The 15,569-nt window shown below is 39.9% G+C and overlaps 2 protein-coding genes across 2 annotated transcripts; one reads left to right on the top strand and one right to left on the bottom strand.

The window, feature by feature from the left end:
- Positions 1-2,474: 2,474 nt before the first annotated feature.
- si:ch211-149k23.9 (germ cell-specific gene 1-like protein) lies at positions 2,475-6,630 on the top strand. Its single transcript, XM_034553906.1, has 6 exons — positions 2,475-2,670; positions 4,998-5,180; positions 5,319-5,366; positions 5,476-5,628; positions 5,778-5,889; positions 5,989-6,630. Exons 1-6 carry the CDS (start codon positions 2,475-2,477, stop codon positions 6,359-6,361), a joined length of 1,065 nt encoding a protein of 354 aa, XP_034409797.1. The 3' UTR covers positions 6,362-6,630.
- Positions 6,631-7,991: 1,361 nt separating this feature from the next.
- On the bottom strand, positions 7,992-11,066 carry rcvrn2 (recoverin 2). The gene is made up of 3 exons (XM_034553904.1): positions 10,686-11,066; positions 8,539-8,650; positions 7,992-8,080 (listed from the first exon to the last, which is right to left on the bottom strand). Exons 1-3 carry the CDS (start codon positions 11,064-11,066, stop codon positions 7,992-7,994), a joined length of 582 nt encoding a protein of 193 aa, XP_034409795.1.
- Between the last annotated feature and the right edge of the window lie 4,503 nt (positions 11,067-15,569).

Genomic DNA, 15,569 nt, shown 5'->3' with positions numbered 1-15,569 from the left:
AGGATTAAAGGGAGGAGTACAGCTGGAGAGGTAAGGGCCACTCCTGGAAGAGGAATACTAGTGACGGATGCAGAGGGCAAAAATGAAGAGGTTAGTGACACGGAGAATCGGTTCAAGATGGAGCAACTAAAATCAAGTTCTTAAGGAGCTTTTTAAGAGCTCTCGAACAAGGCGGACATAACTGAGGACGTGACCGTGTTTTTCTGGGATAGCAACCTCATGTTTGACCCGGAGTGCTACAAGGGACAAGAACAATATCTTTGGTGGGTACTTGTCACTGATTTTTTTTTTATCATAACTAGAGCTGAAAATATTATCGGTCAACAAAAGATTTATAATTCCAGTAAAATTGTGTGTTTTTTTACACAGCGCATCTCTAATGTGAGAATGTGATGCTTTTCTTTTTATGATTTTAACTGAGTAGCTTTGGGTTATCATTATTATTATTGATGTTCAGATAAAACAAGTAATATTAAGATGTTCTCCTTTGAATTCCTATTATGTGCATTATTCACTCTTTTCTCACGTAAAGAAACTAATCAATCATTCAATTATTACTTACAATCCCATATTGCTTTTCTTATTTAATGGAGCATATTATTCATATTATTAGGTTCAAATGAGGCAAATGGTCTCTGTCCATTTTCTAATCAGCTGCTTAGTATTTGTCGAGAAAGTCAAACATCTGAAAAAACAATGAACTTATTTGTTTCTGTTGTTAATTTTCACAAAGAATTTCAAATTTTCTTGTAAGATTACATAAAATGTATATCGGTGTTAAAGTCTTCATGTAAGATTCTGGTTAAATCTAAAGATAAACTTGCATCCAGCCTGTTTATGCTGTGAATTTGCGAACCTATATTGTTTACACTAAATATGTTCAAAAGGTTATTACTGAAGAGTAATGTTAATTGAGAAGAACTGGAGGAAAAATTGATAATATCGGGATAAATCGAGTGCAGGTTACATACTGTGTACAGCTAGCTGTCTTTAACATTTAAAACATCACATAAATTAGATATTTAGGCCGGCCGCCTTCTTCCTTGGCTGTTGTACAAGTTACACATATTAATCAACTCTTTTCACAGATACAGTAAAACATACAAATAAAATCCATGTCCAGAAACATACATATTCTTACAGATTGTAGTCCTTCGTCAACATGTAGCCACAATTAATTCCCCCCCCCCCCCCCCCCCCCCCCCCCCCCCCCCCCCAATGTTGTTACTCAATGTGTTTATGGTCAACATTATTTTAGCTACTAGAAACCACCATGTTCCCATGTAGATCCGGCATTGTGCTGAGTTCAGTTGGTTTAACTAATGCTCTGTTGTATTTCAGGCTCTGTGGGCTGATGGGGAGACATTGCATGAGAGACGGACAGCAGACATGGTCAGAAAATGCACTTCACACTAAAACACACCTAACACAAACAGATTAAAGAAGATTATCAGGGATTACTAGTAAAAATTTCATTTAGAACTGTGGTTTATCCATAATTTCATCAAAAAAAGTAATCTCTTGTTTTTGCACCCCTCCGTCTTGTCTTCTACTGACTCAGGGTCCAGCAGTGGAGTTCATGATGAGCGGCAGGGCCAGGCCTGAGTGAGTTAATCAGGAAGCAGGAAGATATTAGCCGGGATCACAGGATAACACACATTACTTGCTCTTCCATAGCCCGTCTTTACAACCAGGAGGACAGTTGTCTTCAGGCACTTTTATGGCTCACTGATATCCAACAAAGCCATACGTCACCATATGGACACCCTGGTTTTCGCCTTTATGTGCTCTATTTAACTATTTAAATGAACTTTCTTTTGCCAGGTGATGAATTGGGATGAATATAAAGATGTCCACTATCGCCTCTTTAAAACATACTAGTCTTTTTGTATGTTCTTTTGGTACAGTCACACTGATCTATTAAGTACACACACAAAAGGGTCTACAAGTGCTGAAGTCAGGGGATGTATGGCCACAATCATTCACCACAGGGACCAATAGCAGGAGATCACATTAACGCTGCGTGGCCAGCATTCTGTTATGTCCTTGCAGTTCTCCTCGAGTGAACCACCGTCCACCTAAATCCTCTCTTGTTCATTTATTTTCTTCCATCTGTCTTTTCCCACGTGTATCAACTTTAGAGCATCTCATCCACCTACCTCCCCTCTTGCTCTCTTTATCTTTCTCTCTTTTAATCACACTGACTTTAAAGTATCACTTTGTCAGCTTCGCATCGTCATCTTGTGTCTCTACTGCGACATCGTATTTATCTTTCCATTTAAACCTGGCTGCTCATCACCTCTTTAACCCAGCCCAAAGCATCTGTCCCACCCTCACGGCTCCATCTGTCCCGTTTGTCCTCTTCCCACGTGCGTCATCTGCCCCCTCTTTGCCTTCCTTTCTCTCCCCCCCCCCCTCCCCCCTGCCCCCTCTCTCTCTGTCCTCCCCCTGCCTCCCTCTTCACCTGTGTGGCCATGCTGGAGCGTATGTCCCGTCGATCTCGCTCCTTGCTCTCCCTGACCTTGACCACTCTGGCTCTGGCCCTCTCCATCCTGGCTCTCTGCACCTCTTACTGGTGTGAGGGCACCCACAAGGTGGTCAAGCCACTCTGCCTGTCGCCCGTCAAAATGAAGAACTGTGGTCAGAACAACAGCGAGCCTTACACCACAGGTAGATGTCCCATTGTCTTTTAGATCTCCACGTCATTTGTGCAGCTTTATTGTTTCTTTTTTTCCACGTGTACCGTAACTTGGATTGCTCTTCTATTTTTACTGTGTGCATTCGTTTATTTTAATATCCAGCTCCCTCCTGATTTTGACAACTTTTTGAATTTCAAGTGAGGTTCAGTTCAACATTTTCAAGATTATTGGTGAACATACACAGATTTAGCATCTCATAAATGACAATGTTGCATTCATTTTCTTTAGGTCGAACTCTACGAACAAAGGAGCAAAAAGAGTTGAATACTAAGAACTTTTTCTAGCGAAGAAGGAAACAACAAGTATACAATAGATATGTTAATAATGATGTAAGAAGTATTCACAACCTTTTTAAGTAGGTTGTTGGTGTGTTTTTCTATGTCAAATGTTAATCTGCAAAGTAATTAGTACAGCTGTCAAATACATTTAGTGGAATAAAAAGTACATGTGGTGAAGTAGAAGGATAAAGTACTGTACATCTTTCTGATAAAGTACTACCGAGTAAATGTGTTATGTTCCACACTGGTGGACAGGAGTATTTCAGAATATTAAACTATGAGCTGGCCCAAAGCAAAAGTAGACGATCCTAAACTATAAAAAGCTGCCTGGTGACTTATCCTGATGTCTGTAGCAACACGTTCACGGGCAAATCACAATATGTTGTAAACAGCATGAGTTCATGGATTCATTTGTTTTCTTGGCATCAGGCGTTTGCAATAGTCAGGCATTACTAATATGATAACTGACTTTGAATGTTGAAATGTTGTTCCTGACCAGGTGCCATACCACCCATCATCGTCACAGGCTACTCTCTTACAGACATATACTCTCAGCAGGATAATGCACCATTGCTTTAAGAATCAATAATACATTATCCAGTTCCAATGATAATCAGACAGTTGTATCATTTCTGTATTTCTTGCTCAATCTCCATAATTTGTCAAAAACAATCCTGTCTCAAAGTCTATTTACAGTCTTTTCTGGAGCTTTCAACTGCATCTCACGGCCTTCATTAGCAGACTCTGTCTCAGTAGAGCCGATCAAGTAGAATGACCAAACTCTGAGATGTGATTGAAAACTCTTCTTTGTCATTTTAAATTAAGATTAATTCCTCATGAATGTATGAATGAGCCTTAACGCTTGTTGAGGCCTCTGTTGAATGTGCTGAGCGTGTCTTGGTTTGAGTGTCATGTGGTCAATTTGTCGTTGCGTATCGTCTCTTAAATCTTCCAAAACGTGTCGAAGATATAAATTGCAGCTTTCTGACTTTTCAAAGAATTTGGCCTTGACCGTTGAACCTGATTACACCAATATTGGATTTATTTGTGTCCCTTCATAACAACCAATACCTCAAACTAATCTGAGTGGATAAACTCACAGGCTTCCTCCCGTGTGAGAAACTGATTGTCCTCGGTTTTATTTATTTTTAATCTCTTTTTGAACATACCTTGGTCCCACAGTGAACTTAATTATGGGTTTGTAATAATCTGCAGGGTGTGAGGGTAGATCCCAAAGGTTTATTGGTCCATGGGGGCGAGCGCACTGCCTGCTGCTTGGTTTTTACTTTCTCAACAGATATGCTTAATCCACAATGGGATTAACTTCTCTTACTGCATAGAGGAATCATCTTTCATCCCTACATGTACTTTGTTTACTTGTACAAAAAAATCTACCTTTACAGTGGTGGATTTAAGTCTCCCTTATGCTTCTGAACATGATGTACAAACACACACGTGGGACGGCAAGGTGCGAGCTGACAAGCCTGCATGTGACTGAAAACACAGAGGGATGTGACTTTTGAGAAAAAAGGTGTGAATAACACACTTGGTTTTGTGCTCACTGTTTCTCTCGTTCTAAAGCTCATACTCGAACACAGTCCTTGTATGTCTCTGGCAATTGGTGCATAAAGCTTTTGAGGATGGAAAATATTCAGTCAAATAACCTGTTAGGTATTTCTGAGGTGTGAGTGCATTTGCAGTGTCTGTGGATATCATGCATGTACTATAAGTTGGATCATTTGTTGAGGCTGTTTCCTAATAGGAAGAGGGTCATGAGTTTGTTTGATGTTTGCATGATATTGCTCGTGCAGGTCTGGATTGGTTTGAAGAGTAAAGTTTGCCCACAGATGTGCATGAAAGCGTTGCTGTCTTGATGTTAAGAGCTGTAAAGAATTGTTCCACCCAGCGCGTGTTGGGTTCTACTCCTGTCACCAACTCCGTTATCCATAACAGGAATTATCAAGTGGAAAAATGTACCTTGGATGCTCTTTTCATTGTCATCCCCTTGTGCGTCACACAGAGAGTCCCACCCAGAACCCCTTCAACCGCACACTGTCTCCAGCCAGGAGAGACGAGCTGGCCAAGATCAGACAGAGGCAGCTGGCCAATGCAGTTCAGTACATCTGGGAGACGGGAGAAGACAAGTTTGCTTTTAGATACTTCCACACTGGTTTCTGGGAGAGCTGTGAGAAACACAGCGATGGTGAGGCCAAAGCACACACAATCAAACACACATTATTAGTTCTTAGTTTCTTTTCAGTCTCAGTTCTCCACCTAATCGTTGCATTTGTTCTTAAAGAACTGTCTTCCTTTTGTTCATATCTATACATTCGGTTGGCAGGGGAGAAATGTCGAAGCTTTATCGAGTTAACACCTGGAGAAACACAAGGTGAGTTGTGTTTCAGCCGGTATATAAAATAAAAAAAACATGAAATTATTATACATTGTTCTCTATGGATTTGTGTGTTTAAAATTAGTTTGTATTTTCAATGTTGCAGGTGTGCTCTGGCTCTCAGTCATTTCAGAGTTTACGTACATCGGTCTGCTGGGGATGGGCTTCTTACTGATGTGGCTGGAAGTCTTGTGTTCCAAGAAAGAGATGCACTCGCTAAAGATTAATGCCTATGCAGCTATCTGTACTGTGTTATCAGGTGAGGCGCAGTGGATCCTTACATTGCACTTTGGGGGTTTTCTTTAACTAACTTAGAACAATCTCCTCCATATATGATTCTCTATTCGCATGCTCGTCTTTCTTTTTTCTGTCTGTTTTTTTGTTTGTTTCACCCCCCCCTACATATAGGTCTTCTAGGGATGGTGGCCCATATGATGTACACCACAGTGTTTCAGATGACAGTCATTGTGGGCCCCAAAGACTGGAGGCCTCAGTCCTGGGACTACGGCTGGTCTTTTGCGTAGGTGGCCGCTCTTTTGGGACAGTATAAAGCTGCATTGTTTGCTGCATGTTGTTGTTACTTACAGGATGTTCTTCTCTAAATCTCCCCTGTTCCCAGTCTTGCCTGGGTGTCCTTCAGTTGCTGTATGGGCGCAGCTGTGGTCACGCTCAACTCCTACACAAAGACCATTATCGAGCTCCGTCGCAAACAGAGGCTCCGTTTGGAGGAAGCGAGAGCCGCCACTCATGCTCCGTCCTACGATGAGGTCGTTCAAGGAGGCGGGCTCTACTCTGTCAGCGGCCTGTTGCAGTGTCCAGAGGGCATGATCGACGTAGCGTGGGCCCCGAATGGCAGTGTGGTTGGAGTGGGAAATGGAGATGTACCAACGCTAGTTTTGGTAGGAGGCTGTGGCCCAGAGGGGTGTGAAGACTGTGAGAGAGAGATGGATGAGATGGATGACGCCATGGTCCGAGTTGATTCACCTTGTTAGGGGATCTTTTATATCCATCAACTGAAAAGGCCTGAAAAACGGAAAAAGGAATGACGCTGTCGCCGTGCTGAAGACGATCAACGTGAGCAAATACGTCCTGTTTTTCTTTTCTTTCACTATGACTTTCAGTGAAATAGGAACATACAAATTGGTGGTTGAAGGCCGGTCAAATCAATGCATATCAAACTGCAAAGACTGCAATATATAAATATGTCCCACTGACATGCAAGACTTTGTCTGGGACTGTTTTCTGGGTATTTCTCAGTGCCTCATGCTAGGAAAGTAAATGTGTGTCTCTTTATGTAAAGGCATATACATGTTTAAATCATTTTATTGTTTATATATTAACATACAATGTATAAGGACAGTGATCATTTCACTGCTTAGACAGGGTCGATGTTTCTTCTCCTGTTGAAACCAGATCAGCCCGTCCTTTAGAGTAAATATATAATATATTCTCATTTATCGGAGTGGCGACATGCTTACTTTTTCAAGCTCTTCTCTTGCTTATGACCAATTTTTTATGCAATGCATGTATACCAGAGGCTACAAAAAAAACAGTCTCTCTGCAGATGCACAGACGAACCCATACGATAGACACACAGTGAAAGAAAGATTACAGAGATTTTGAAAAGTCTGCTCTCTGATGTTGAACAGAAGATTATGTGTAAACCAGTAATCCCGAGTTGGATGGAAAGAAGGAGGAATAGAGTGAGGAGAGATGGAAAGCATGTGAAGGGATGGAGGGGTGGAGGGGGCAGCGGGGGCAGCGGGTTGTGGGGGGTCAGACTGAAAGTTGGAAAGAAACACAGGCACGCACACCGACAGGCTGCACACACACACACACACACACACACACACACACACACACATACACAAACAAACAAACAAACAAACAATCTGCACCATGAAAAATGTCAGGGAAATAATTGGTTTTAACTGGATACCACGTTCAAGTATTTACTGTGTTTAATGTGAAATTATACATGCAACATTTTCAAAATGAGTGTACCAAAATGTACCTTAAATGTTTGTTGGTTTTACATGTGGGATACTCCTGGATTTAGTGTCTGGGATAAACATAATTGAAAACGTAAGACCTAAAGCGCCATTTTTGTCAACATTATATTATACAGTATGTTTCCAGGTCATAGAAGACAAATAAATTCATATTTTCAAAGCACAGATGTATGAGAAAACCTTTAATGATTGTGAATAGACACCACTTAAGAGCTACCACTTATATTAAGACATTCCTGTAAAAAATATAGTTGTCATTACCATTAATTTCTCTGTAGCCAAAATTAAATGTCAACCATTTAAAAGATTGACAATATAACTATATTTATAATACACATTCTTTATATATATATATTGCATCAATAATAACCATACATCTTCTTTTTATCTGTACACACGCTATAAACACTACGCCATGATGTGCCTCTTTTAGCCTACTTGATATAAATGTATCATCCATATGACATGAACAACAATGCAGAAAAAAAGTATTTACACAGAGGGGTTGAGTGGATCAAAGAGGAAGTGGGAGGAGCATCTGAGGCTGGAAGGAAATTAGGAAGAAATGCCAGTTTAAAAGAGTCTGTGAGTGGGCAAAGTAGGAATGACTTTATTGTTTAATTGGTTCATAGTGGATAAGACGCATGGCATTATCATTTTCAATCACTCCTTGAATGAACTCTCCTTCGGCCAGTCGCTCTGAGGGGGGAAATGAAGAGAAAACAGTAAACAGGATATACAAGTAAGAAGTGTTGGTGTAATGATGAGGTTGAATAAAGCGTCTTTTATCTCATCTAAGAAATCGGCCTTATCTCTTGTGTGAATGACAGTAGCATGCAAAGCAGTAGAGTCACTTAAGGCTCCATGATACATGGCTGCTACATACACAATAACATAATAAAGCTTGCATGACACATGAGATATGCTGTAACTGGGGGGGGGGGGGGGGGAAGAGATGTGCCCCAGGTGGATTTATTGCTTGTATTATTGTTAAGCCAAAAAGCTGTAAAAAAGTAATCTTCACTACAGGATGTGAGAACAGCTGTTGAGGAAAAGGTAGAAAGAGCTTACGCTGATTTCATCTCTCCCTAACATAAGTACATATGATAAGAACACAGTGACCTGATGTATGGACATGCGTGTGTTATTTCTTTTACCGTTGTCTTTCTTTTCGAAGTACGACCACAGCTTGTTGGCTCTTTTCTCTGGTGTGTTCTCATCCTCTGGTAGCTTGCACTGCTCCTCCTTGGGGATCAGCTTAAATATGGCCTGAGAGGGGGGTTGGGAATAAGATGGGTGATAATGCTGCATCATTTCTCTCACACAAACAATGTATGGAAAGTCACATCAAATACATGTGTGCAAGCCATGAAGCGTGTAGCCTGTAGGACAAGTGAGGACGCTCAAGTTAATTAGTGTTTTGTGTTTTATAGAGCGCCTGATGCAAAACAACTTGACATTTAGAGAGAAGCTACAGGCCAACCCTTTTTCTTATGGCTAGTCCCTGATTACTGTCATTAGTCATTGTATACTCTGTAAAACGTGTCAGAATACAACCAAATCTAGTAGCCTACAATTAAATCTTACATAAAATGTAGCCCCCAATCCCCGCATGACAGCTGATCTGCCTCCCAAATGCAGCTAAGAGAGCAATCCTGGAGGGCTTGGGCATCACAATTAAAATGGAGACGCTACAAGTTAAAAGTAAATGAATTAATAATCGAGCCGCCCATGGCACCACATTCAGGCAATCTGTGTCATTTCTCAGAGAGAATGAAGCTGGAATATGCCACTTAGTATCCAGCAGATTGTAAATAACTAAATGACTGTGCACTTTAGGTTCAGGCCTTTAAGTGTGTGTCCCACTTAGAGAGGAAGCACTCATCTCCCACATTTAAGACACCTAGATTAACATGGATTAGTGCCAAGACTCGGGCCACAGGCCAAACACCAAGATGTCCTCTCTTTTCTCCCTGGTCTGTCCCTCCATCTTGCCCCTCTGATCATGTTGTCTATATAGTTCACACTTATAGATGAATAGCATTTACTAATTTATAAGTAATGAGAACATATCTATATCACAGTCACATACACATGTGGATACCCTCAAAGATACACTGCGTTTACAGCCTCTCTTAACTCATCTGTCATATCATATTAGTGTAGGATGCTCCACCAGACTTAACTATTGTTAGTCCTGCCTTCCTCACTTACTTGATAAATGAAAACAGATATTTTGGATTATCTTTCTGGAATAAGGGTGTCAGTTTCTGTGCAAATAGTAGATTTGTTTATTGACTACCTCTGCAGAGAGTCTAATTATGTGGTAGTTTGTTGAACTTTTGGCAATGTGGCTTTAAAATAAAGCTATTTTGTTGACCGGTTGTAGACGTGATGGACACGGACTCAGGCAGGAATTAAATCCCATGACAATGACAGCTGATCTGTCCAAACCACTTACAATGCAATATCGTTAGTCTTTAAAAAGAAGATAAGACACTGTACAACCTCCATCTGACTCAGTTTTGATGATATGAAAACAACGTTTAACAACTATTATCATCGACATGAATAAAAGTAACATGGATTAGACTCAGGGCTGACGAGCAACACAAGAGGAGTCTTGCTTAAGAGTGGGTCTGCCTACATTATCTGAGTTAACCCTGTAATCACAAAGATTATCAGGGGTTTGGGGCTCAAATAGACTGGCTAATTGGGCTGGTAATTAGTACTGAGACTTAGTTTTCCACTTTTCAATGAATAACAACTAATTTGGACCACATGGACCACAAAGGGTGTGGGCAAAGTTAAAGGAAGACATGACAATATGATACAGGCCAACAATAAGTATCCAAAACTATACTACTCCAAACTAAAATGACCAGCGAGTTATATCAACAAAAGGAAGGTAAAGGAATTAAAAGGAACATTGAATATTATAAACTTAAACTTAAAAAACTGCAAGCAATGGTATTTACTTGCGTTATGTCAAGAATCCTCTGATGTAGCTTTGACATCCTCGAATAAAACATTCCTCTTAGGACTACGAGCAACAGAACTTAAATGTCTGATATTATATGTTCATAGCCGCGATAAAGATGAAGATTATGGGAGAATAACATTGTCTTTCTGTCTTTGGCACTCCTAGTCAACACGGTTGATATGACTCTCCATACCATAAGATGAATGAATCTGAAGAGGCAAAAATGTTTAGTGAAAGATACATCATCTTTAAAACTAGAACCACAATTAAAGTGTCGAATTATTCCATCCCTATCTGACACGTCGCTGTGTTCCCCCTCACCTGGCAGATCTCCGTCACCTCCGTCTTGGTGATGTATCCGTTCTTGTCCACATCAAACAGTGAGAAGGCCCACTCTAGTTTCTGTGTCGTTCTCCCAGTGGAAGTCATGTGAAGTGCGATGATGTACTCCTTGAAGTCCAAAGTGCCATCATCGTTGGTGTCAAAGGAGCGAAACACATGTCGTGCGTAGCTCTTGGCATCGCTGTCAGGGAAGAAGCGGGTGTAGATCTGCTCAAACTCTTCTGGTGTAATGCGTCCCGTGGGGCACTGCTTCTGAAAGTTCTCGTACCACTGGGAGATCTCAGTTTGAGTGAATTTGGTGTTGAGCTGGAGGTCCTCCAGGATCTGCTTTGATAGTGCGCTACTGGTAGTATTTCCCATGGTAGTTGCTTTCAGTGTCTTAGTAATCTGTCAGTTCTGACAAACTCACTGGCAAAATATTTATATTTCGTTGTCCTGTGCCACCTGAATTTTCCCTTTTGTTGAAAATATTTCACCTCTCCTGTCGAACTCTGCAAGTGATTGCTGTGTTGTGTGGGGAGCTGATGGCTGGAGCGTGGAGGATGTGTCTCAACAGTGGGACAGTGAGAGATAAGGAGGGCAGGGGGAAACACAAGCCGAGTGGGTTAATTCTGTTAATGCGGGATTTAAGGTCGCTGAGCTTTCCACTAAAATGAACCCCCGTATCCTACTTTTCTCTATTGGTTCTGAAAGTCTAGAAATATATGCAGCATATGACAGTATAGAGTTCATCATTCTGATCTTTTTTTTTATTTTTATAAATGAATAAAATTCTGAGTTATGCCTTGTGGTGGTTTCGGTCGTAGCCTTTATTGATCAATCAACAGAGGTGCAAAGCATTTCACTGTATCCTTCTGGTTACAACTTCGTGAAATTGACAGACATGTTGCTGCTACAGATTCATAAAAACGTTTTAATTACTTTTATGCGCTGACCAACACAGCAGACATGTTGTGGGAAACCCCTGTTTACATGGCACAGGGAGGGGGGGTTAAAAGCTACCTTTAAGTTCTTCAACAGTATGTCTGCTATTTCAGTAGTGGCCTTTCAAGGGGTTTAGTTGACCACTGGGACATAATTCCAGACTACCATCTGTCCAGGCAGTTTAACTCCCCTCTACTCCAATCCCACCTACGCCCTTCACATCATCTTCCCCGCTGGCCGTGCATGACCTCCTTCACGCCCTACGTGAGCTATGATGGCGTTTTACTGACTTTTCTGTCACTAGCCTAGGTTTGTTTTTACTGAGCCCAATGTTTAAACCTTTAGCCCGTCTTTCCTGACTCTGCAAAGTTCTGTTTTGTCGTTGAGCTGCCAAGTTCTCATTATTGTTATCCTTGCTTGGTCCTGAGCTTGACTTTTCCATCCACAAAGTATTGTCTCGTGCCTTTACTTAATTTTCCCTTGACTTTCTTTCTTTTTTTTTTCCAACTCAGGCCCAGCCCTTTGGGGCGCATCATCTCCATCTTTATTGTCCACAGCCATCACCATACTGGACAGTAATCAGAGCATCAAACTCACTTTGGCTGACACATTTACATCATCAGCTGTTTTCTGAGTGTCTGCTTTGTATGAGACTGAATGTTTTATCTGGATCGTCTTGTTATTCCTGACTAATTTGTTTATGTGTTACAAAGTTGCACAAATAGGACAGATGAAAGCATTTGCTGACATCTTTAGTAGCAAAGTTAATTACATTGTATTACACTATATGATGATTTTCATCCTTGTCTTATTTTTGCAGAAGGGTTTTCTTTGCTCCATAAGAATGCTCAGTGAGTCCGTCTATTGGATTACCTGACCCGCCCCATCCCACCCAATCCAACATTCAGCCAATTACCATCATCATCATCCTCTGAGTGCCATTGCCAATAGAATTACCCCCTCCTCTCCACAAATCACTTGCTGACACCTGAACAGAGCTCTAGCCTCAATTCATTGTTAGAATATACAAGGATTTGTGGCCACTGTTTATACTTGTGTTGAAGGTGAGGATTCATATACTATTGATGTTTAACCACAATCTGTAGCATCTAAGTATTAATAATTCTGTAAGTAAGTGTAATTGTTACTTATAGGAATACTGATACAAAATACGAATAGCACATATTACATTGCTTTAAAACAATACAAATAATATATATTTACTTTGCAGGCAGTGAAGCATTATACAGGTTAAAAATAGTGCAGTAACAGGTGGATGTTTATTTATAGTAGAAGTCAACACATCTATATCTGCAATTAGGCCAGAGGCTCACTCCTGGCAGCATCCCAGTTGGCTGGACACGATGAAAGCCAATAAACTGACGATATCAAGCTTCACCTGTGTGACAACATCGCTCTGAGAGCCAGCGCCGCATAAGCGCCATGTCAGCGCTGACAAAGTCAGCAGGTCAGGCCTACTCATTTGGTGTTGTTTGCACCTGATAAAGGACTCAAGCAGAAACAGAATTAGTTTAGCAATTAAAGTAACGTTTTGTGTTTGATTTTTAATTTTTCATGTCCCAAATAACCACCCAACAGCCCCAAAACAACGTGACTTTTCAACATGCCGTCTATAACAATAGAGAAAGCTCTATCATATTCATGCCCAATACTTCAATATAGTTACATTTTGAATAGTACATGTCAGGTTTCAAAGTCACAAGGTTTTAGAAGCAAAAGTACTGGGGAAATAAATAATATGCATCGTGCTAGGTGCATGAGAAATGGTGGAGCTGAACAGGAAAAAAAAGAAAAGAAAAAGAAGAAAAATCCACTCTCAGCCCAAACAATGCTTTGGTGGGACACGTCTCAACTCTGAAGACTGAAAGAAAGAGGCAAAGAGGAAGGGAGTTGTTCCTAGATAAATATCTGGTAATGGGTTGTAATGATGCTTAATGACGGACAAGAGCTTCCTTCTGAACACACGGGAAGAGAGGAACAAACAAACAGTGAAAACAATCTTGACATTTGTGTCCACCATCTTGTGAGGCCTCAGGTTGTGACGTATATGATAAGAGTAACAGCACTCGGGGCCCCTGCTCACATTTCTACACTTATTGTCCAGAAAGAAAGTCAGCAGCACTTTAAAGCTTTTAGAAAATGCTTCACATACATGGACAAAAATAAATCACATATGATTTTAAGGGACCTTTACTTAACACTGACATTTGAGGTCCTGATTCAACACTGAGGTAAGCAATGCCGTACTTTTTTATAGAAATACATATCCAAATGTCTGGTGTGAGCCCTCTTTTATATTCTATTCTACCCAAAAAAGTAAATATATGCATCTATGGGAGATTGTGTTCTTTTGATTTCAATTTAGTATTTAGAAATGTAGTGGGCTTGAGCAATTGTGTCTGCATCACATGATTTTCCATTCCTGACCTGCCATTGTCCATTGGGTTGAAGAGAGTAAGGCTTATGGTCAGGCTTATTGCAGTTCGTGAAATGAGGGCATTATAGTTATCATGCAGGCTCCAATCTGTGTTGGTGCCGAGAAAAAATATTTTCATCTGTATCTGTATGTGAACTTTAACTCAGTTGCTTTGTATCTTAATTCAGTTAAGGAGAAAAACTTGGACCGATTTTTGTATGTATGTGTTTTTTATTCAGTCAATCATTACAATACAACAAGTAAAGCCACAATCCAATATACAAAACAGAAAGACTGAAAAGGTATAGGTAGAATCACAATGCTTATATATTCCTATCCTAAATTCTTATCAATTAAATCAGATAATGAATTTGATATAAGGGGGAACAAAAACAACCTTTTTAACCCTAAAAAATAGTTTTTATAAACAATCCTTTTGAAAACCAAAAATGAGTTCTTACATTCATTTTAGCGTTGTTCCATAATTCAACTCCTACGATAGAGATACATCTTCTTTGAATCCCTTTTTTTTATTTTTTTTACAGTAAACTTACAAACATCTCTCAAATCATATTTACACTCATGAAAACAACCTTTGTACAGTCTGGCAGTGAGTTTGCTTTAGCTCTGTACATTGTCTGCATTATTTTATAATATACCAAATCATTACATTTCAAAACATGAGGTCTGACAAACAATGGATTTGTGTGCTCATAGTAACCAACATTATTCATGATACGTATCGCTCGTTTTTGTAACAAGACTGTTGAATTTATAAAGGTTTCTATACACCTCCACACAATAAGATATGGAAGTATAAGTGAGAAATACATTATATGCAAGGCCTTAGAATATAGTACATCTCTACATGTATACAGTATTGTTATTGACTTTGAAATGTTACCATTTATATATTCAATATGTTGGTTACTTTATAATCAATCACAACCCCGAGGAATTTTATCTCAAAATCTCTTTAAATTTTATTATCACAGAATTCCGTTTGATTTCCAAAAGAGATAATGTGTTAACATCGAACCAAGGTTTGATCATTTCTAGCTCCTTTTCAATAGCAAACCAAAGTTCATACAATCGTTTTCCTGAGCAAAATACATTTGTATCGTCAGCAAAAATGACCCATTTTTATAATTTAGTAACATTACAAATATCGTTAATATAAAGTATAAAAAGTATTGGACCAATCACGGATCCCTGTGGTACTCCACAGGTGACCTTCCTAAATCCTGACACCATGTTATTAACTTGCACACACTGCTGTCAATGTTCCAAGTAGCTGTCCAGCCAAGAGTGAGCTATCCCTCTTATCCCATACTTCTCCAATAATTTACTGTGATCTATAAAGCCTTCTGGAGGTCAATGTAAATACCTATACAATACTCATCATTTTCAACTGCCTTTGTTATTCCTTCCTCCATCTCCATTAGTGCAGTTCTATTTTTCCCTAAATCCATACTGATGTTCAATTATTTATAAATAGATCA

Source organism: Cyclopterus lumpus, chromosome 16 (genome assembly GCF_009769545.1).
Source record: "Cyclopterus lumpus isolate fCycLum1 chromosome 16, fCycLum1.pri, whole genome shotgun sequence".
Classification (NCBI taxonomy): domain Eukaryota; kingdom Metazoa; phylum Chordata; class Actinopteri; order Perciformes; family Cyclopteridae; genus Cyclopterus; species Cyclopterus lumpus.
The sequence above is the reverse complement of the archived record's forward strand: the minus strand, read 5'-3'. Positions and strand labels throughout refer to the sequence as shown.